At 48.7% G+C, this 20,675-nt stretch overlaps 1 protein-coding gene across 15 annotated transcripts in view; it reads left to right on the plus strand.

Annotated features, from left to right (window-relative positions):
- The window catches only part of MICAL3 (microtubule associated monooxygenase, calponin and LIM domain containing 3), a 206,303-nt gene that overhangs the window by 153,324 nt on the left and 32,304 nt on the right, over positions 1-20,675 (plus strand). For 9 of the 15 annotated variants that reach the window (XM_030321297.1, XM_030321299.1, XM_032593862.1 and 6 more), the window contains 7 exons: positions 885-1,080; positions 9,188-9,438; positions 13,457-13,594; positions 14,732-14,794; positions 18,809-18,922; positions 19,695-19,841; positions 20,306-20,388. In XM_030321297.1, coding sequence (XP_030177157.1) covers positions 885-1,080; positions 9,188-9,438; positions 13,457-13,594; positions 14,732-14,794; positions 18,809-18,922; positions 19,695-19,841; positions 20,306-20,388 — 992 coding nt within the window. Of the gene's footprint in view, positions 1-884; positions 1,081-9,187; positions 9,439-10,233; positions 13,349-13,456; positions 13,595-14,731; positions 14,795-18,808; positions 18,923-19,694; positions 19,842-20,305; positions 20,389-20,675 lie in introns of those variants that run through there. The other 6 variants (XM_032593863.1, XM_030321302.1, XM_032593869.1 and 3 more) reach the window with 5 other exon arrangements.

Raw genomic sequence — 20,675 nt, forward strand, 5'->3', positions numbered from 1 at the left:
AAATCACCACTCATCAATGGATTGGTACAAAAACCACTGGATGAAAGTATAGTGGAACAGGATAGTCCCATGGTTTCTACATTATGACCCCATGGATTACTCATTAATTACAAAGGGGGAAATCCTCTCTTTACAGCAGAAAGATGGTTGGGCACCACCATACCCAAGCAGTCAAGCTGGTATCACCAAGAATGAGGCAACCTGACAATATTCCTCCTAACTGTGCAGCAGAAGGGGCACAGCATCACCTATGTGTTCTTGTTAAATAGGAAATGTTTACCATGAATCTAATCATGACAGGACAGACACTTCCATAGTGTGAGAGGTCCTGCAGGCAGCTGGCCTGGACACCTCTGCAGGTTGGCCAGATGCAGGGCATGAGCCTTGACTGGGTCCTGGGTCATTAGGGTGGGGGGCAGCTGGCAAGACTCACCTTCTCCATGAAAGCTACTTTAGAGGGGCTGGATCAGTGAAAAGATCTTCCTTAGCGTCTAGCCCAAGTCCTTTTTACCCCCTCCCCCACAGTCACCACCACCTCTTCCCTCCACTGGGCTTGGGTTCAGGGATGACAGAGGAGACTGAGCCTGCGCCCCCCCTTTAGGGGCTGACTTTTGTTTCTCCTGCTCAGGGAAGGGCTGCCACTCCCAGCCCACAGTCCTTTCCTGGCCTCTGTGACTTTACTGACTTTCAGGCTGTCCCTTGTCTGGGTCCCTGGCCTTCATGGAGGGCCTGTCCCTCCTTCACTGAAATGAGTGGTGGCTCCCTTGGTCGCTTAGATATCCTTGTCAGTGCCCCCTCCCTCCGTGCACTTTCTCTGTCCCCCACCGCATGTATTCATTTCCCTTCACTTGTCCTAGAACTTTGCTGCTTTGCTTGTCTTGCAGGTTCAAGTGTGAATGGCCTGGAAGAGCCTAGCATTGCTAAGAGACTCAGGGGTACTCCTGAAAGGATTGAGCTGGAGAACTACCGCCTGTCTGTGAAACAGGCAGAGGAGCTGGAGGAGGTGCCCGAGGAGACGCAGGCTGAGCACAACCTGAGCAGCGTGCTGGACAAAGGCGCAGAGGAGGACGTGGCCAGCAGGTCAGCCTGTGCCCGGGAGCTCTGGCCCCGCTTTCTCGTGTGCTGCAACATGCCCATGGCTTGCCCTAGCAGCCTCTTCCCCAGATGAATATACTGTCCTGCTTGTGGGGGGAGGCAGCACCGTGCCCTCGGCATGGGATCTGAGCCAGACTATCGGTGCCACCTACCAGCTGTGTGACACTAGGCAAGTTAAGCAACCTCCCTATGCCTCTGTTCCCTCATCTGTGAAATGAAGGCAATACGAGTACTTTCCTCACAGAATTGGTGTGAGGATTAAATAGTATAAAGGGTTTAAAACAGTATGTGGCACATGTAAGTGCATGTTGATGGTGGTTGCTTTTATTACTACTTTGCATGGCGCTGGAGTATTTACAAAGGACTTCTGTATCCATCACCTCACTTGGTCATCCTCACAGGAATCCTGCAAAGTAGACGAGAACGTTTATCTTACCACTCTGTGGTTAAGGAAACACATGGGGACTAATATTAGGATCAAGGATTGACTAAGGTTCAAACTCAGGTTTCCTGGATCCCAGTCCAGGATTCTTCCTGTTCTCCCTGCTGATCTCCCCCTTTCCATGCAGTTCCCTCTCGTCATCTTGTTAGCTGGTAAGAACACAACCCATCAGACTTAATGCAGAAATTCAGTAAGTAGTTCTTTTTTTTTTTTCAACGTTTTTTTAATTTATTTTTGGGACAGAGAGAGACAGAGCATGAACGGGGGAGGGGCAGAGAGAGAGGGAGACACAGAATCGGAAACAGGCTCCAGGCTCCGAGCCATCAGCCCAGAGCCTGACGCGGGGCTCGAACTCACGGACCGCGAGATCGTGACCTGGCTGAAGTCGGACGCTTAACCGACTGCGCCACCCAGGCGCCCCAGGTAGTTCTTGAACACCTACCATGGCCTTAACACTTTGTCTTTCATTGAAAAGGTAACAGGAAAAAAAATAAATAATAGTCCCAGGTCCTGCCCTCAGGTGTTGTTTGCAAATTTACTGGAAGAGAAAGGACTTCCACATGGGAACAACAGAAACCTAAAGCAGTGTGCTGTTGAGGGGCAGGTGGTTCAGTAGAAGAAGCTTCAGGGTTGGAATTAGGGGCTTCTGTGAGGACAGTTCACCCTGCAGTCTTGGGGAAGCCACATCACCTCTCCAGGCTTTGCCTTATCATTGAGACACCAGCGGGATGCTTCTTTGTTGCCATGAGTAAGGAAGGGAATGTGTGCGGTTAAAGAAAGCAGTGCTTTTTTTTTTTTTTTTAAGTTCCAGGACTGTTCTTAGGGTGTCTGCTGGGCAGAGCTACTTACAGCTGCATTCCACCACCTCACACATACTTTGGATCAACTGCTTCTTGGGCTGGCCTCAGAGACAGCATTTCTGTGCATTGTTGGGCAGCCTCCCCCTGGGTACCTGCATTTCAGAAGCCATCACCACATACACACTGTTGTCACACAACTACATCTCTACGCAGAACATCCACAGAGCATGTGTTCCTGCTCTGTGTCGATGAGGAAGAGCCCACTCTCTGCAGACCTAATAGCTTAGCCTCAGGGTGAGTGTGGTCAGCCAGCTTTTCTGCCATTGTGATTTTTCCTCCACTGTGATTTGTAAACTAACAGGGAACGAGGCAGCAGTATGTAGCAAGGACATTTCAGGAAGGCTACACCGTGGCACATGTAGCAGGGTGCAATAGGAAAGGCAGGATAGAAGAATATGAAATCAGTCTGCATCAAATGGTGTCTGCCTCTTTTTTTTTTTTTAAGTTTATTTATTTATTACTTAAGCAATCTCTACACATAGCATGGGGCTCAAACTCCTGACCTCGAGACCAAGAGTCACATGCTCTTCCGACTGAGCCAGCCAGGTGCCCCAAATGGTGCCTGTGTCTCAAACTCGACAGCAACAAGTGGCATTAGCTCTTTGCAGAGTGAAAAAACGGTCTCTTAAACCGAATTGCTCAGAGGGAGGAGCCACAGATTTTGTCTTATTTCCCTGAGGGCAGTGATCAGATGCAGACAGTGTATCATGTATTTTCTCCATCTTCCCTACAGCACCAAGCAGAGTTAGGTGCATTCTCAGCCCTCAGACCTTCCTTGAAGATGAGGAATGACTGTTTTAAGGAATTCACTGGTCCAATCCAGGAACTCACTTTTGACAAGTTTAAAGAACTCTTAACTTCATCGTCTGCTTGGGGGAGCATTGCAGTATCATAATTCAGAGCATGACATCGGAGTCAAACAGACCTGTACTTGAAGCCTTGTTCTACCACGTAGTAGTTATGGCCACATTTCTTGGCCTTTCTGTGCCTCGGTTTCCTCATCTGCAAAGAACACTGCACCTCATTGGTTTGTTATGAGGATGAAACCAAATAAAACAACTGACACAGTTCATGGTGCCCAGGGAGCACTAAATCATTGCCACCTCTACTGTCACCACCGTAGTGCATTGTAGCTCTAAGCACAATACAGGGTATCCCTCACGAGGAGGGGCAGGGCCAGTGATTCTTGTATTGGGTTCCTTAAACGGCTGGTTTAAGTGCCACAAGTTGGGTTTGGCTTGGCCCTAGGGCGGTGCTGATCAAACTTTGCTGGCATCAGAACCACCCAGAGGGCTTGTTAAGCCAAAGATTGCTGGGCTGTTTTTTATTCAGTCATTTGGGGTAGAACCCAAGATTTGCATTTCTAAAAAGTTCCCAGGTAATGCTGTGGTCTAAAGACCAAGGATGGCTGCTCTAAATTTCCCTGATAATAAGTGCCACCTGGGACATGTGGTAAAAACGTAATTCCTGGACCCTCCCCTGGAGCAGCTGATTTAGTGGGCTTGGGGTGGAGACCAGGAATACCAGTTTGTTAACAAACCCCCTAGGTGAGTCTTAGCTGCTTTGTGGTTTAGTTTGCACAGAGACTATTGGCCCAGACCTAATTAGCTCCTTGATCCTTCCTTGGATTGGGGGAGGGGGAGGGGAAGCATCTTCCAAAGGAGACCCTGGAAATAGTACTTTTACTTTTCTCTGGAACAGAACAGGTGCCTGAAGACAAAAGAAAACTGGCTTTATGGTTTTAGTTTTGTTTTTCCCTGATTGCCTGTCTGGAAAACTTTGCCCCAGGCAATGAAGATGGCTTGTGCAGTACCCATCTGCTGAAGTCCTCAACTGTTTGCACATTGCTGGCTCTAAAGAACAAGTTAGCACTAGAGCAAACAGGTATCCTTTCCATCCAGATGGGACAACCAGGTTACAGAGGACTCCCCAAAAGTCGATGACAGGCCAGCCCAAAGGGGCTTTGCTCTCCATCAGAGTAACACAACAAGGAAAAGCCCCTCCTTCAAGACTCACCAACATAAGTGGAAATTCCTGACCGTTCCCTCTCTTCTCCCTTATCCCTTCTCCAGTGGAGGCAGTAATGTGAGCCATTGCTGAGCAGGATACTGCTTTCAGCATGGATTAAATGTTCATCATGTAATGATTGCTGGACAACATACATCTTCTCCAGCAGTCTGCTTAGCAGTATAATGTTTACACAGTTGTCAGAGAGGGTGGGATCTAGGAGTGGACTCTCTGATTATGAGTGGATTCATTTAAAAATGAAAGCCATGATTCCCTATTTTCCCTTAAACCATCTAAGAACTTCATGTGCTGTTTGACATAGCAGCCTGCTTCATTCACAGTAGGACCTGCCCAGATTTCCAGTATCCACTTTCTGAAGTTAGACCCAGGCAGCCAGGAGACTGGTCATGATCTTGCTCCTGGGTTTGCCACCCTGACAGCTGCTAGTGGCTGAAGAATTCTTGGGTTCTTGGTGAACAATCCAAGAGGGCATGGTATGACAGGTGCGGACACCAGAGGGAATCCTGACCTCTCACACCAATGATCCAACCGTTTTAAGCTTCAGTGGCCTCATTTGTAAAAATGACGATATTAATATATCCTGGAGTCCTAGAGTTATTGTGTAACTGAGTGACCTAATTCATGTGAAGTGCCTTGTGCCACGTGGCACTTCACCAGGGCTCAGTAAGTATTCACCATCACTACTGTGATGATCACCGTTGGCCTTTCTCTGGCACAGCAGAACCTCTGTTCAGCTCATAGAAGTCTGGAGCAAATCTTGTTTTTTTAGAATCTAGTCCATGTGCCTGCTGGTCTTACTTCCTCCTATCAGGCCCCACCATAGCCTCAGTGAGAAGATGGCATCTGATAGGGAGTTCAGGTAAAGTGCTTTGAGATCATTGATCAGATATAAATTGCAGCAGGGAGGATTTTTGCAAGGTGTCATTGTAACTCAAAGGCTCTGCTCCTACTGATGGACTTCACCAAGGGGCATCAGAGGTATCATCTGACACCTGTAAATTTAGGTAGCAACCTACCCTGGCTTTCTCTGGTTGTGCATCCTTCCTTGCCTTTCTTGGCTGTGCTAGGCACTACGAGCACCACTTCAGTGAGCCAAGCAGACCTGTTCCTGCTCTCAGAGAGAGTGCAGTCCAGGGGAGGTGGACCTACATCAAACAATAGATTGTTACAAATGCTGATCTTGATGACTATATTTTCTTGTGGCCTTCATCTCCTAGGAGGCTGTAAACTGAGAGGTCACGCTCTCTTCCCAAAAGGATAGAGAAATTGTTCCCTATGTTGTCTTTTGTTCTGGCATAGTGATCTTCCCACTTAAGATGTTTCTAGGCTGATGTCCAAGTAGGGGTGAGGGGGTCTGCCTCACTACAGATTCCTTCTCTGTACCCTTCCCCCAGCCTCTTCAAAGGCCAGACCCAGAAATTCAGGCACTGGGAACAGCCACAAAATGTAAAAATGAGTCTTGAAGTACTGAGTTTACGCTGTGAATCTTGGACGACATAAGGAGCCTGGTGAGATTCAGGGGACTGCTCCAAGCTCCCATGGATGTGATGGCTTGGAAAGGAATAGTTGGCAATGCTTGTCCACCCCTCTCCTTCACAGAGGGAGGGAGACTGGTTTGCCTGTCTCAGATTTCCAGAAACAACGTATCAAGGCCTTTCAGAAAGAGACTGAGAGCTAATAGCTTATGAAGAAAGGCAAGGGTTGACCTTTCCACCCTATCTTTTATGCTCCATGCCTCACTTGCTATTCTCCCGTGGTCTTTGAGCCGTCATAAAACTAGCCAGTATCACACTCATAGCTGTGAGTCCCATTGCCCTCATCATAGAGTATTAATTGCTCACATTATGCACAGTGCCACTGCCCTCATGACGTGGCACAGTACAAGGAATGGGCCGTGCTGAAGGCACCTCTCCCAAACAGTGGCAGTGTAGTCCCACTGTGCCTGCCGACTGCTGGAGTTACCTTGTATGCCTGGCTGGGAAGGAAGGACAAGCTGGCCTGCCTTCTGCCCACCTGAAGTTTGAATAAATTTACATAAGATTTAAGATGAGCATAGGAGGCATTCTTATCCTTATTTCATGTTTGAAAGATGTTAAGTGATACACATTGTTGCTAAATAATAAGATAGTAAACAAATGAAAATAATAGCTAAATAAATACTGAAAAACAGTCAAAATCCAGATGCCAAGTTTTCCATCGTCCAAATTCTTATGTTTACTCACCTTAAACTGCCTCCTCTCAACCTTTCATTCCACTACAGTTATTTCCTACCTTATTTTATCATGCCGTGTTCGCATCTTATCTCCCTTGAGAATAAGGATCTTTGTATTCTTTGCAATGTGGAGGAAGTGCATTGTAAGTAAAAGACGCTCAGTAAATTTTAGTGGGTGGGTGGATGGATGGATGAATGGATGAATAAATGAATCAAGTAGTATTCACCAAAATGAGCTGCTTACAGTAAGGAGCTGCCTCTTTTTATTTTTGTATCCATTGGTTGAGATTTAGTAAGTACTCAAGAATGTTCATTGAATGAATGAATGAATGAATGAATATGTAAATGCGTAAACAAAGAAGTGAATAGCGAGAGTCCCAGAGTATAACACAAACATTATAAAAATCAGTAAAATTCCTAATCTTCACAACGTTTCTACAAGGTAGATGTGAACATTGCCTCCTTACTGATGCGGAGACTGAGGCTCAGCATAAATAATCAGCTCATGGTCATGCAGCTGGTAAGCAGCAGAGCCAGTGTAACACTGAGAATCAGCCACCTGAGAAGTAGGCGGGCATACAGCCCCCAGGGCTGCCCTCAGACTGACCCAACTAAAGTCTGAGAGTTCCCAAAAACACCCTCAAGTTCAATAATTTGTTAGACACACAGAACTCACTAAAATGTGTATACTCATGGTTGTGGTTAATTACAGGGAAGGATACTTACTGAAATCAGCCAAGTAAGGAAGTGCACAGGGCAGAGTCCAAGAACATACGGATGTGGAGCTTCCATTGTCCTCTCCCTACGGAGTCAGGACAGTGTTACTTTCTTGGTATTAACGTGTGACAAAACCCATATAGTATTACTCACCCAAGCCTTGGTGTTCAGAGGTTTTATTGGGGCTCCATTACCTACGTATCAGTTGACAGATTAACTGATTAGCAACATGTTGTGATTGATCTCAGTCTCCAGGCCAGCTAATACTTCATGACTCAATGCCCCCACCCTAAATTGTTGGTCTTTCTGATGTGGCCAGCCCTCACCCTAAATCACATTATTAGACTACTTACCATGACCTAAGGATCCTACGGAAATAAACACATTCCCATCAGGCAAGACCTTCCAAGGGCTTAGAGTTTACATCCCAGAAGCCAAGACAAAGGCCAGACCTCTCTTTGAGTTAGGTAAATTCTATACTGCACAGGTACTAATAATAGCACTGGTAGTGAGGTGTCATTGACCTTATCACACTGTATTCACTGATTCCCTCTCCACATTCACAGCCCCACTGTGGGTGGGGAGAGAGCACCCCCCCCCCCACCATCACAGGAAGATGGGACTGGACATCCATCCCATGCCTGATGCTTCTGGGGTTTGAGGCTCTCTCATGCCAGAGGCTGGACCATGCTTGATTGGAAAAGCCAAATTTCCTCTAGCCCAGTCAATGACACATTTCTCACTGAGGGCAAAGCCTCTCCTGAAAAAGACTTTTTGGGAATTATCAGACCATGAAACAGGTCTGAGAAACTTCATTTGTATAATGATGTTTGGGGTTTTTTTCCTGCCTTACAGCTATATTGTAGGGCACTTTTATTTGTGTACCACCTATCGACTGCTTAACTCTGCAGGCAGGAAAGGCGGATAGAAATGCTCCCAGGTGGTGGCCTCGAGGGTGGAGATCCATGGTTTTGGCTTGCACAGGTCACGGCAAGGGTCTTCTCGCATGTAGTGCTGCTTCCTGTTTCAAGCTGAGCTAGGCCATGTGCCATAAAGGAAATGGTGGTAGAAAATGTGGCTGGTTGTCCATGGTGATGACCCCAGTGATCGGGATATTTGTTTTCACCCTCTCCCCATAGTCCCTGTACTATAACCTTGTGGTGAAAAGCGCCTTTGCTACCGTGTTAACTGTGTATTCCCCATAGTATCCTGTTCTGGGCAGGGCACGTTGTGGGGACTAAAGAACACTGTGGAATTGAATGTGCTGCCTTCCCTCCAGCACACACTCCTTGATTGCCGGCCCGTCTGTGGCTAAGATTCAGGCCTCTTGGAGGCAGCTTTTCTTTCTCACCGTGTTTCTCAGGAGAGCCTGCCAACCCACCTGAGTCAAGTAGAGTTGAGTTCCTCAAACCAGACAGATCACGATGAAAGGAGACCTTCTCTCCTTTCTTGATTCCCAGGGTCTTGAGTTCATATCAAAATGAGTCTGTGCCTCCTACTGTCTCTGAGGGCCTCTGAAACTGGACTCAGTGGAGTTGCAGTTCATTGAATAGAGCCCCCCCTCTGCCCCCGCCCAGGCTGAGCTGTTTGCTCATGTGGGTTTATGTAGGGCTTACTTGTACATGTGTATTTCCTCTGGCCGTCTACTCACTCTCTTTCCTTCCCTTTGTGGGTCTTACCTGGGCAGAAAAGCACACCACACCCCTCTGTGCATGTCCTCTCTCCTTTCCTGCCCAGCAGTTGCTTTGCTGGGACATTTTGCCTCTGGTTGTGGCTTCTCCTTCTCAGTTTTTGTCATTCCCTCACTTTGGTTGTATGGTTGTTTCCCCACAGCAGTTCTGAGTCCGAGATGGAGGAAGAGGAGGAGGAGGAAGAGGAGCCTCTGCCCACCTCCGACCTGGGCGGTGTTCCTTGGAAGGAGGCTGTGAGGATCCATGCCCTTCTGAAAGGAAAGAGTGAAGAGGAGCTGGAGGCCTCAAAGAGCTACGAGCCTGGGAATGAAGAGGAGGAAGAGGAAGAGTATGAGGAGGAGGAGGAGGAGGAAGAGGAAGAATATGAGGAGGAAGAGGAAGAGTCTAGTGAAGGTCAGAAAAAAATCTCTTCTCTTAACTCTGACTCTGTTCCATGCCTGAGTAAGGCTTCTGTGGCTGGAGTCACACCGATGTGCCGTCTACGGCACCAGGGGCGATCCCTCCTGCCTCTCTCTAGCCTTAGATTTGGGGGGCAGGGGAGGCCATTGGCAGTGGAAGTAATGTCCCTTGTGCACTTTCTGAGTAGATATTGGAAGTGGAAGGCAAAGGGTCAACAGCATAAGTACTCCAACCAAATTAGGTCACTCATTCTCCTCTCCTCATTTTCTGTTGTTTTTTTTTTTGTTTCCTTTAGTTTCTGTTAAAGAAATTTATTTTAATAAAGAAAGGGAATTTAGCTTCCTAGAGGATTCCCTGACTCAGAGTCTGGGCTTTGGAGGCTGCAGAGCACTGAATCTCACTCTGCTCAGAGCTGCTGTCACTGAGGAGGGGCCAGGTGCCTACCAGACAGGGTTCAGTCGATGACAGGTAGTAACATGTTTGGACCAGTGTCCTGAGACGGAGCATCAGTTCCAGTATTAAGTCACTCTGGTTGGCTCTGAAATGTTCTCTTGCCTTGGACTTGAAATGTTTCAGTTCTGCCCCCATCTCTGGCTGTGTGTGTCTTTGAGTGATGAGGAAGAATTTGGTGGGCATCCTTTTTTGTCTCTGTAAGAGAGAGGGTCATTCTTTCCCTGCCCTGTCTGCACAGAGGTCTGGAGGGTGGGGAGGAAGAAACTAGGGCAGGTAGAGACCTGAATCCCCCTGACGATGGTGCCATGTTAATTCACGGCCGTGCTCTCTCTCCAGGGGACATGGAATGGAAGAGAAGGACATGGGCCTTTAAAGCACCAATCCCTCCCAGCTGTTGTCAGAGGAGCACATTAGATTCTGGACAGCCCCGGGCCTCGTAGAGTTGGCACTAGATTGCTCTGCTGCTCCTCCTGGAATTCGATGTGCTTGGCTGCCCAGTCCTATCCCGCAGTCTGGCACAGGAAGGACCGCGTGCCGACCAGATGCAGAGCTCTTCCCAATTACATTACTGAGCTGGTCCTGAGAGCTGTGTAGCCCAAGACACTGCCGAGGCAGGGCAGACAAGAAGGAAGCACAGCCTCTCCCTGCCCCCAAGATGCCCAGGGCCAGTGTGAACGCTCAGAGGCAGGGCTCTTCCTCAGACCACTAAGGGGCTTCTCTAGACCTAGTTCTCCTGCGCTCTTCCCTCCAAAGACAGAGGCTGGGGTGGGGCCCACAGAGGCAGCACTTGGTGCCCTGGCCCTTCCTCCTCCCCGTGATGAGAAGTAAGGTCTGTGCGAGCAGGAGGCCAGGCCGGAAAGCTGGCACCTTGGGTTCTTTTCTCCATAACTGCTGTGTGTGCAGAGCTGTGGTTGGCCCAGGGCTGCCTCTGGGTCCCTAGTAGTCAGAGGTGGTGATTGTGCTCACAGCTTATCCAGGGGAAAGGTACTTTGTTTTTGTCATTATCTCCATCTGGTGATTCACACATTCAGTGGCTTGTAGCCCCACACACAGCTTAGGGTCAAAGCCTATGCCCTTTTCAGGAGACTTTATCCCTGCTTTCCCTCATGCAGACTTAATTTCCTGGATCTGGAACTAGTGTCAAGACCAAACCTGCAGGGAATGGGATTGAACTGCAGAAACACATACCGACAAATTCAGCCAAGCTCTGGGCCTTTGTTCCTAGCCCTTGGTGTGTGTGTATCTTTTGGTCAGTGGACTTCCATGGCTGTGTAGACAGTGACAGGATGTTATTGCCTTGCACCTGAAGATAACTCTTCTCTATTCTTTTTCCTCCCTTCCATTCTCTTTTCTCTTTATCCCCACGCGGGATTCTTGATGCTGTGTTTGTGGGTGTCTGGCTCCCCCTGCTGTAGAAGGGGAGTATTGCCCCTGGGACAGAGAACTCCTGCAAAGCCAGTGGCTCCAGCATCTGTCAAAGGAAGAAGATACGGGTACATGTAAAGGTACCCACTCTGCCCCTTGCCCACCTTCTACCCTGGCTCCCTAGCAGCCATCCAGAATTTGCCTTCAAGAGCAGGTCCCACATTAAAAGATCTGTGCTTTATAAAGCTGCGCGGACAGGCTTTGGCACATGCCTAGCTGGGCACCTGTCCCTGGGCCCAGCCTTTGGGAATGGTCATGTAGCAAATAACATATAAGACAAGCAGAATCAAGGGGAAGTCTGAGAAGAAGACTCTAGAAGCAGTCTTAATGACGGTGGCCCCATGTAGGCCCCTTGTATGCTTTGCTGCAAGTCCCCTCATCTAGCGAAGACTCGGCCTCTTGTAATGCTGAAAAATCATGTCACAGTCACAGCTATCAAAAGTGGGGGAGCCAGCACAGGTGTTTTCATCAGCACAGGTACCCAGAACCTTCCTCCACTGTGTCTTGTAACATTTCTCTGAGAAAGGAGGACATGCTGGCTGATAAGTCCCCAAGGCTACATTTATTAACAGGAAGCAGAACATTATCCAGGGAGAAGACTCACTCTCTTCTCTTTGCGGCTTAGAAGATGAAGAAAGGGTCTGCATTTTTCTCTTTGACTTCCCTTCCTTAGTCATGTGACATTCAAGCTATTGGGTGACTTTGCCGTGATTCAACCCCATCCAACACCGTAAAAGCCAACTGACCTTAGAAAAATGAATCCGTAGAGACCAGTAGTTCCGACAAGAGAGTGCATGCGGGGCTACCACCCCACATTTAACACAGGATGGTGCCCACATCCACATTTGGTAATCTTACTAGGACTTTCTGTCCATATCACATTCCCCAGTGCTTAAAAATTAAGAGGTTGTGTGATAGTGATGAAGCCAAAGCCAAACTGTCCAGTTAGTTGAGAGTGGGCTCCCATCAGGAATCCCAGACTCCTTCAGATCAGGTGGCACCTGCTCTTGCTACTGAAAAGCCATCTTCCCTCCCAAAATGTCCCCTCCCCCAAGTTGCTGGCTATCCCTTTATTTTAACCCAACTGTATGGCATGGTCCAAGCACTGGTTATAGGGAGCTTACAGGGCAGAGGCTGCATGTATATTCTTTGGGCTCTGACAGCAGGAATAATCTGAAGGGGCTACTGGTGATTTCTCATTTAGCTGAAAAGGCAGGTCTTGTGTCCAGAGGGGAGCAGTGGTGCACCAAATGGAGTTGTAAGAAAAAGGCTTTGACCTCAGAAAAAGCAGAGAGGTATTGTTTTATTCCTGCCCACGAACTCCCAAAGTCTTGGGAATTTACAAGATAGAGCTCTGCTTCCTCTCCTAGCCACTGCCTCCCCTGTCTCCATTTTCTCCCCATAGCTGTGTCCCTGCCGCAGACCTGCATGCAGCATGAGACCTATTATGGAAGGGGGATTTTTTTTCTCTCTCTCTAGCTGCAAAAGATAAACACTGAAGTACCAACAAAGTACATTTCTGTCCTGCGTGAGTTAGGTGGTTCATGACAGAATGACACTGTCCCATCCCATCTCTCACTTGTCACTTGGCTTAAATCTCAAAGGAGAAGCTGTCAACATGGCAGGTGACGGTAAGCACCATGCTGTGTATCCTCAGAAGGGGCAAGAGCGTTGCATCCTTCGGGATCTCGCGCTGTGCTGGCTAACAGCAGAGTACTCGTGACCCAGAGGGGATGGCCCTCCAGAGGCCAGTTGTGACCTGCTCTTTTTTCTGACTTGGCATTTGGGTCCCTCAAATGCAGATGAGATGAAAAGAGCATCAGAAAGGAGAATTCTTTCTGTTTAGAGTCGGGATATATGGTTCACTTCGTTGAAATTAACAGTGTAAGTGAAGCTTGAAACAACAAAATCAAGCTGAACGAGTAGAAATCGTGTCTGTGTGCGCACGCGTGTATATTCTCAATTTTTGCCTCTTTCTGATTCAAAGTGATCCTGGCAAATACAGTAACTTTTCTTTCTGTTTCCTTTCCTGTGATGTTTCATCCCCTCCTTCCCTTCACTGTTTATTTTCTGCTTCCTTCCTCCACCATCTCTCCCTTCCTCATCTCCTCCACCTCTGACTCTGGTACACTAGTCGGGAGCCAGAGGCTACAGCAGATCATAAATCCAGGCGACCCCTTGGAGATCCAGGCTGATGTGCACTGGACACATATTCGAGAGAAAGAGGAGGAGGAGCGAATGGTACCAACCTCTGAGTCCTCCACTTCTAGAGGTAACTGTTTCAAGATCCAAGGGCCCGATATGCCCCTCAGAGCAGCTCTGTCCCTGCTTCCCCTCTCATTGCTACAGAGGACCCTTCTGGTAGGGCCAAAGCCATCAGTTTAATCAAAATGTAAAAGCCAACAAACCATTTTGTTGTCCTGGTATTGTTAATCATGACCACTGCCCTTAACTTTTGTTTGAGGATATGTAAAGTTCTCTATGGGTTAAGAGGTTATGGGATCTTTCTCCATGGATGCAAAATAGTAAAATGAACTTGACCTTGGGAAAACCAAGAATTTGCTTTCTTTCCCCATTTTGCTAGACAGGGTTACTCTGTCCACTTGGTAAAATGTTCTGATGCTTTCCTCCTGTGGTGTGTCTGAGTGTGAATGTACATTGGCAGGACTGGGTGGGGCAGTATATTTTGAACTGAAATGAAGTTTTAAGAGATTTATGTCAAGGAGGCCTTTAAAAATAGCTAGCGTAATATCTAGCTCTAGGTTTTAGGTGAGCTGGCCTATGCTCCACAGGAGGGTGAAGATGATTACAAGCAATAAAAGGAAAAAATGGAGACAGCTGAGGGATGCGGCGGCTGCCGTGTCACTCTCCACACCTTTGACCTCAGCAGACCTATCGTCCAAATATGGATCCTTGCTGTCATGAACCTCTGTCTCTCACTCGTTTTCACGTTTCCATTCAGGCCTGTTGGGGCCACACACCCTGCAGGACTCTGCCTTCAGGAAACTTAGCCCTTAACGAGGACATTTGATCCTCCCTGGCCCCAAATCTTCACCTCTAGGCAAGACCACCTTCTGTTAACTACTTTTGCAGCAGTATAACCATTCAACGGGAGTGAGGAGACTGGCCCTACTGACCCGGGACGTCTGGCTGGCCTACAGCATGGGGCAGCTCTGCAGCCTCGAGCCACTGTTGACCCTCCCTGTTTTCTCTCTTCTTTTCTCATCCCGAGCGTCCGTCATACAGGCTTACGGCGGGACTCTGACCCCTCATCGCTGCGGGACAAGCCTCTGGCTTAGAACATCTGTCAGGTTCCCTTCTGTTTGGGGCTTTAGGATGACCTCGACTCTCCTCACCGGGAACCCGCATTCCCGTGTAACTTTGTATCTATCGTCTGTTTTAAATTCAGTGCCTGACCTTCCCTCCATTCGCCGCGCAGCAGTGCAGGCCTGGCTGGAGACAGTCTCCGGAGGTAGTCTGGTGATGTTTGTTCTCTCCCCACTCACCATAACCACTCTCTCTCGGCAGCTCTGCTGGTACCTTAACACTAGAATTCTGGTTCTGCTGCTAGTGCATGCCACAGTCGGGGCGGGGGGGCACATGCATGCCTCACTCAGGCGGCCCATTCTTGCATGGACCAGACACGCACCCCACGCCTTTCAGGGAAGATCCGGAGGAGAGCAATAGCATAGACAGGACATAAACTTGTTTTTTACTAATAAAGGTTGAGTAAAGGCCAAAGCTAAAGGAACATCTTTAGCAGTGATTTCTAAAGTCTGTAGAGATTAAATTGTGTAGCAATTGGATGTGAAAGTAGAAGAATCGGTGAATAGCCCACAAACCCACCAAAGTACAGAGAAGGAGACATTCAGTACTAGGGGACTTGTGGAAGACTCCTCAGTGAAGAGTGGAGAACATAGGATTGTTCTGCTAACAGTAGAGGGACAGGCTGGGTATAACTCGATGTAGCATCCGCTGGGTCTTCGTACTGATGTGCGGGGTTTCTGTAAGTACTTAGGCCAAGAGATAGCTGAGAAACCTTGGTTGTCCTTCCTAAACTTTTCTGGACAGGTATTCCTCAGCATGGGTGATGGCAGTTCTTGACAAGGGGCAGGCAGTTCTTTGCATTGTAGGACATTAAAAAAAAAATTTTTTTTTTAATGTTTATTTATCTCTGAGAGAGAGAGAGACAGAGACAGAGTGCAAGCAGAGGAGGGGAAGAGAGAGAGGAAAACAGAATCCAAAGCAGGCTCCAGGGTCTGAGCTATCAGCACAGTGCCCGACACGGGGCTCAAACTTACAAACCGTGAGATGACCTGAACCAAAGTCGAACGTTTAATCGACTGAGCCACCCAGACGCCCCTCTATTGAGGACATTTAACTTTCTTGGCCTCTGCCCTCAAAATGTCATCAGCCATACAGCCTCTACTCCCACCCTGGCCATCAAGGCAACAACCAAAACTGCCCTACACAATATCAGTACCACTTAAAGAAGGGAAGCATTACCCCCTGGTTGAAAACTATGGTCCTTGTGGTTGCTTCTGGGATGCATAGGATTGGAGCTCATGGATCTTTACCACCAGCCTCTTACCAGCCCGTTCCATTGACCTGACACGCAACAGGAGAAAAGGACACAGGCACACAAGTCAGGAGGTACACCTTCACAGAACCATAGGGAAAGCTGAGCCTGAGGCCAGACCTTAGCTCTGTGAACAGAAGCTGCTGGCCATCTCTCCTCATGTTAGCACGTCTCCCAGGATGGTTGGACAAGGTTGAGGTGTCAAGACTTCCCAGCTGGCAGCTGAAATAAACCAAAAGCTAAGTATGTGTGTGATTCCCAGCTTCCATAGTGCGTGGCAGCTTCTAGCACTCTGCACTCCATCTTAACCTGGATTTAATCTCCCAATTCCATCCCTCAAGCTGCGTTTCTCCAGCCTCTGCTGCTGCTGCATTGATATTTCTCACTTGTTTGTTTTTTAATGTATGTGACAATTGTTCCTTTCAAGGTACTCCCAAGGACTGTAGACTTGTTACCCTTCTGACTCTACAACAGACATTTCTTAGCAGCAACTCCGAGTCAGAGAACCACATGAGGGCCAAGGGACCAGGGCTGGGGTCAGGCTGACCTGGGGCAGTGTGACTTGAACAGCGTGGTCTCCTTTGTGCCCGCGTCCAGCGCACTGTCCAACAGAAGTACAGATTGCCATCTTGATGCTTAGCCACTCATACATCTGTTTGAGCATATGTGTTGGGCACAGTGGGCCCAAACGGGATGAGCCCAGGTTCTGTTTCCACCGGGTTGACGTGACTCCCAGAGGAGAAAGATTCTGGGGAAAGAGAGGTAACTGTCCAGCCTCTTCAGAAATGGTGTCATGAAACCATGAGTTTGTTACCCAGATAGGAAGCTCAGGTTAGAGAAGGCACAGAGACTTTTGTTCCTAAGAAATATCACTTCCTGGTGTTTGATGAACTACAACAGCAAAGTTATCGTGCAAAGGTTTTAAATGTTTGGAAATAATTGAGTAGTTTTACCCCTAATATTTTCCCCAACAAATGCCACCATCACAGGAAAGCATCTTGGCATTACCAGCTCCATGGGCTGCTCTGGTATCTCAAAAGAAGAAGTGTGACATTAACTATTTGCCAGCCTAGAACTTATTCTGGAATTCTTTCATCTTTCCCCATAGTCCATTCTAAACCTATGTTGTATGGTTCTCCAAAATTAGATGCAAATCATCACCTTATTTTTATAAACTGAGTATACAAAAGGGTGGGAAGCTAATTATACAGCTTAAGGAATTATCTTTTAATGTTCATTTACTTTAAGAGAGAGAGAGAGAGACCACGTGTGCATGCAAGCAGGGGAGGGCAGAAAGAGAGGGAGAGAGAATGCCAAGCAGGGTCCACACTGCCAGCATAGAGCCCAACGCAGGGCTCAATCCCACAAACTGAGTTCATGACCTGAGCCAAAACCAGGAGTCAGACGCTTAACCAAATGAGCCACCCAGGCACCCCAGTAATTATTTTTTTTTAACAAAAACTCCTGTGACTAGGTCAAGAAAGCACACATCCCCAGCATCTTCAAAGTGCCCCTTCCCTATCTTCCCCACCCGGCCTCCAAAGGTAGTCACTTGATTTTCCTGGATTTTCGTCATATTCAGACTTTGGTATCCATGCTCGACATTTCTGCCACACTCACTCTGCACATCCTTAAGGTGCCAGCGATGCAGATTCATGAGACTGGACGGTGACGAGAGCACTGACTTGAGAGGGCCCAGCCATTACATGGCCTCTCACTGTGGTACAGCCTTTTAAAAAATCTGAGCTGTGCCACAGCCAGTGCCTCTGCTGCCTGCCCATCCTTGGGCTTTGATCCTCTGGCCCTTGTATATACGAACCTAAGCGTAACCCCTTTTCCTGAAGTGAGAACCTTTAGGAGTGATGTGAGAGTGGCTGTGCTTAGGAGCCTAGAAGAAACCCTCAGGACACCTGAAAGATGGGTCCTGTCGGTCTCGGGTAACACTGGGGCCTCACAGCATCCTATAAAGTAGCACACCTTGCTTTCCTAATTGCTTTGTCTTACTCCAAACTGTTAGTGTGAGTTCTAAGTGTGCAGAGGTTGGGAACAGGTCTGAGTGTGTGTATGTGTGTGTGTGTGTGTGTGTGTGTGTGTGTGTGTGTGTGTTTAGGGGCTGTTTCCTCCTGAGGAAAGATAAGTCGATGAGTGCTTTGCCTTGTCCTGCAGCACTGAAGGGCTGGTGTTGCATCTAGACAGTGAACTTTACATATCCCCTCATCCTCTCCTTCAAGCCTTAAAAAAAAACATTTCTCTAAATTATCCCAAGCAAAGATATCACCTCTACCCGTTGAAAGGGGAGGTGGGTGCCCTCAGGGGTCCATCCTGTTGGTCCCTCATCCATCAGTGACTTCGCCTACACACAGTACTGCAGCTGCTAGATGGAGCAATATGACCATGAGTAAATCCTGTAACTCTCTGGCCTCGGCTTTGCCACAGGCCCTCTGAGTGATTACTGTGAGGAGTAAATGGCGCGTGGCCTGTGAAGCGGTCCAGGGCGTGCTGGCAGAAGAGTCATCATTGCTGCTGGGCCTGCAGAGGCAGCGTTTCCCCTCTGCCCTTCTCACACCGAGGCACTTAACAGCAGTCTCGGGGGAAGAGGAGGTGACCAGAGGAAGCTGCCCTTCCTTTTCCACTGGGCCCTGCTGGCGTCGAGCAGTGCTGGTCCCGGGTGTTCAGAAAGGGCCCCAGGCCCTCACCAGCACCCACACTGTGTGTAGCTCCCCCAAGGCTGACCAACTTCCACCTTGGGGTCCAAATCCAGACACTTCACAGTCCATCTCCCCGCCTCTCCTCATGGTCTTCACACTGCAGCCCTGGGAAGACCACCACCAGCTTCCACCTGCACAGGCAGTCTCTGTCTGTCTGCCTGTCCTTTTCTTCCTTCCTTTGAACGTTTCTGCTTTACAGTCCCATTTGATGAGAATGACCTGGAGGAAGATGTGGACTCGGAGCCGGCAGAGATAGAAGGGGAGGCAGCGGAGAATGGGGACACAGGGGACACTGGTGCTGAGCTGGATGATGGTACGGGGGACCCCAGAGCCTCCCCTCTCCACTGTGCTGGTCACTCTCTTCCCCACTGTGCGATTGGAACTTGGGAAAGATAATATACATTAAAGCAAAAGCAAGGCACTCTAAAGAGGTGGCCATTAGGTCTCCTGGTTGTGTTCCTTGGTCTGCTGCTAACTTGAATGTGTGTCATTCCCCCTGTCAGCCACCGTGCGGCATAGCCTGCATTCATGAAGTTGTGGTTGAGAAACTGAGCAGATTAGGTGCTTTATAAAAGGGCCTTTATTCAGTGGGCCTCTGAAAGGTAGCTACAAAAGAGATGGTATTTTAAGAATTATAGGCTGGTTGGTTGGGGAAAGGGTGGCAGGGACTAGCCTGGGAGAAATGACGAGTCCAGGCAAGACTGTAAGGGAGCATAGACCTCGCCGTGGTGTTGGGGGAAACAGACCAGTGGTGAGTCCATAAAGTAAGGCCTGCCCTTCACAGGCACACCCACTATGTTTCTTTCTGTTGTGATCTATCAGGTACCGTCTTGTGTATTTGAAAAGGAAATGGAGCACTGTAGGCTTTGATGAGAGTGCTATGTTGCAGAGAATAAAGGCTCTGAGTCTCAGAACCTCAGTAGGGACCAGTAGGCAGGGCCTAGCTGGGACACAGAACCAGGTCCAGACATCAAGCAGTGGTGCTGTAGTTGATGAACTGATTCGGCTACTTTCTGGGGCCAGCTGGAGACTGGTAAAGAAGCAGGGCCTCACTCAAGTGCTGCTCTGTCCCTTCCCTTTGCCAGATCAGCACTGGTCTGATGATATCCCATCAGATGCCGAAACAGAGCTTCGCATGCAGCACCAGGCAGCAGTGGAGGCGGAGCTGGAGCTGAGGGTATCGGAAAATGAGGAGGAGCAACCTGCCACCACACCAGGGCACCAGGAGAGAGGTAAGCCTGTTGTCTCAGCAGAAACTGCTTCCAGAATTCCTGTGGAGAGCCTGCAAGGACAGGGGCAGCACCAAAGACACAGGTCATCAGAGCAGAGCCGGAGCAGAGCTGGTGCACTGCATACCAACCTCCAAATGGCAGACAGCTCTGCCTGTTGTTGTCTTTCCCCCTTCCCTCTGCACAGATCCTGCGCATGGCTTTGGCCAACAGCCCCTTTCTGTGTGTGCTCTAGAGCTATGAAAGGGTAGAAGGTACATCTCCAAGCTTTGGACACAGATCGCACAAGTGAAAAAAAGCCCATACTTCTGAAATGAGCAGAGGTGGCATCTAGGGACACTCTGGGAAAGGACTTTCTTTCTGTTGACCAACAGTGACCCCCCTGCAGAGCTGGCTGGGAGAGGAGCCCTCAGCGGGAAGGGCAGGGTGTTGTTTCCTCTTATAAATCCTGTGTCTGTTCTGTCCAGGTCCCGCCCAAGTCCCCAGCCCTCCCCGATCCCCTGAGGAGCAGGCTGGTCTGCTCTCCCCAGGCCACAGCCCTGAGGCAGAGGTAAGGACTCGGCGCTCACTGTGGGGGACAAAACTGATAGGATCCTGAGTGGACATATTAACTCCCTCATCTTAGGCCCTTGGTGTCAGCCCATTTTTTTGCATCTTGTACTAAGTGGGGCTGCTGACAACAGGAGTGGCCTTCGGGTTCCAGCTTAGTCCTCACCATGAGGACAAGGCAGTCTGGGCAGCAGCTCCCTAACCCTGCACTGTACCAATCCCAAACCTGAGTCTTCCCACCATGTCACTCTGTTGTGTCCATGTACCATGCCATTTTAAAAGTAACTT

The sequence above is a fragment of the Lynx canadensis genome, chromosome B4 (assembly GCF_007474595.2).
Source record: "Lynx canadensis isolate LIC74 chromosome B4, mLynCan4.pri.v2, whole genome shotgun sequence".
Taxonomy (NCBI): Eukaryota; Metazoa; Chordata; class Mammalia; order Carnivora; family Felidae; genus Lynx; species Lynx canadensis.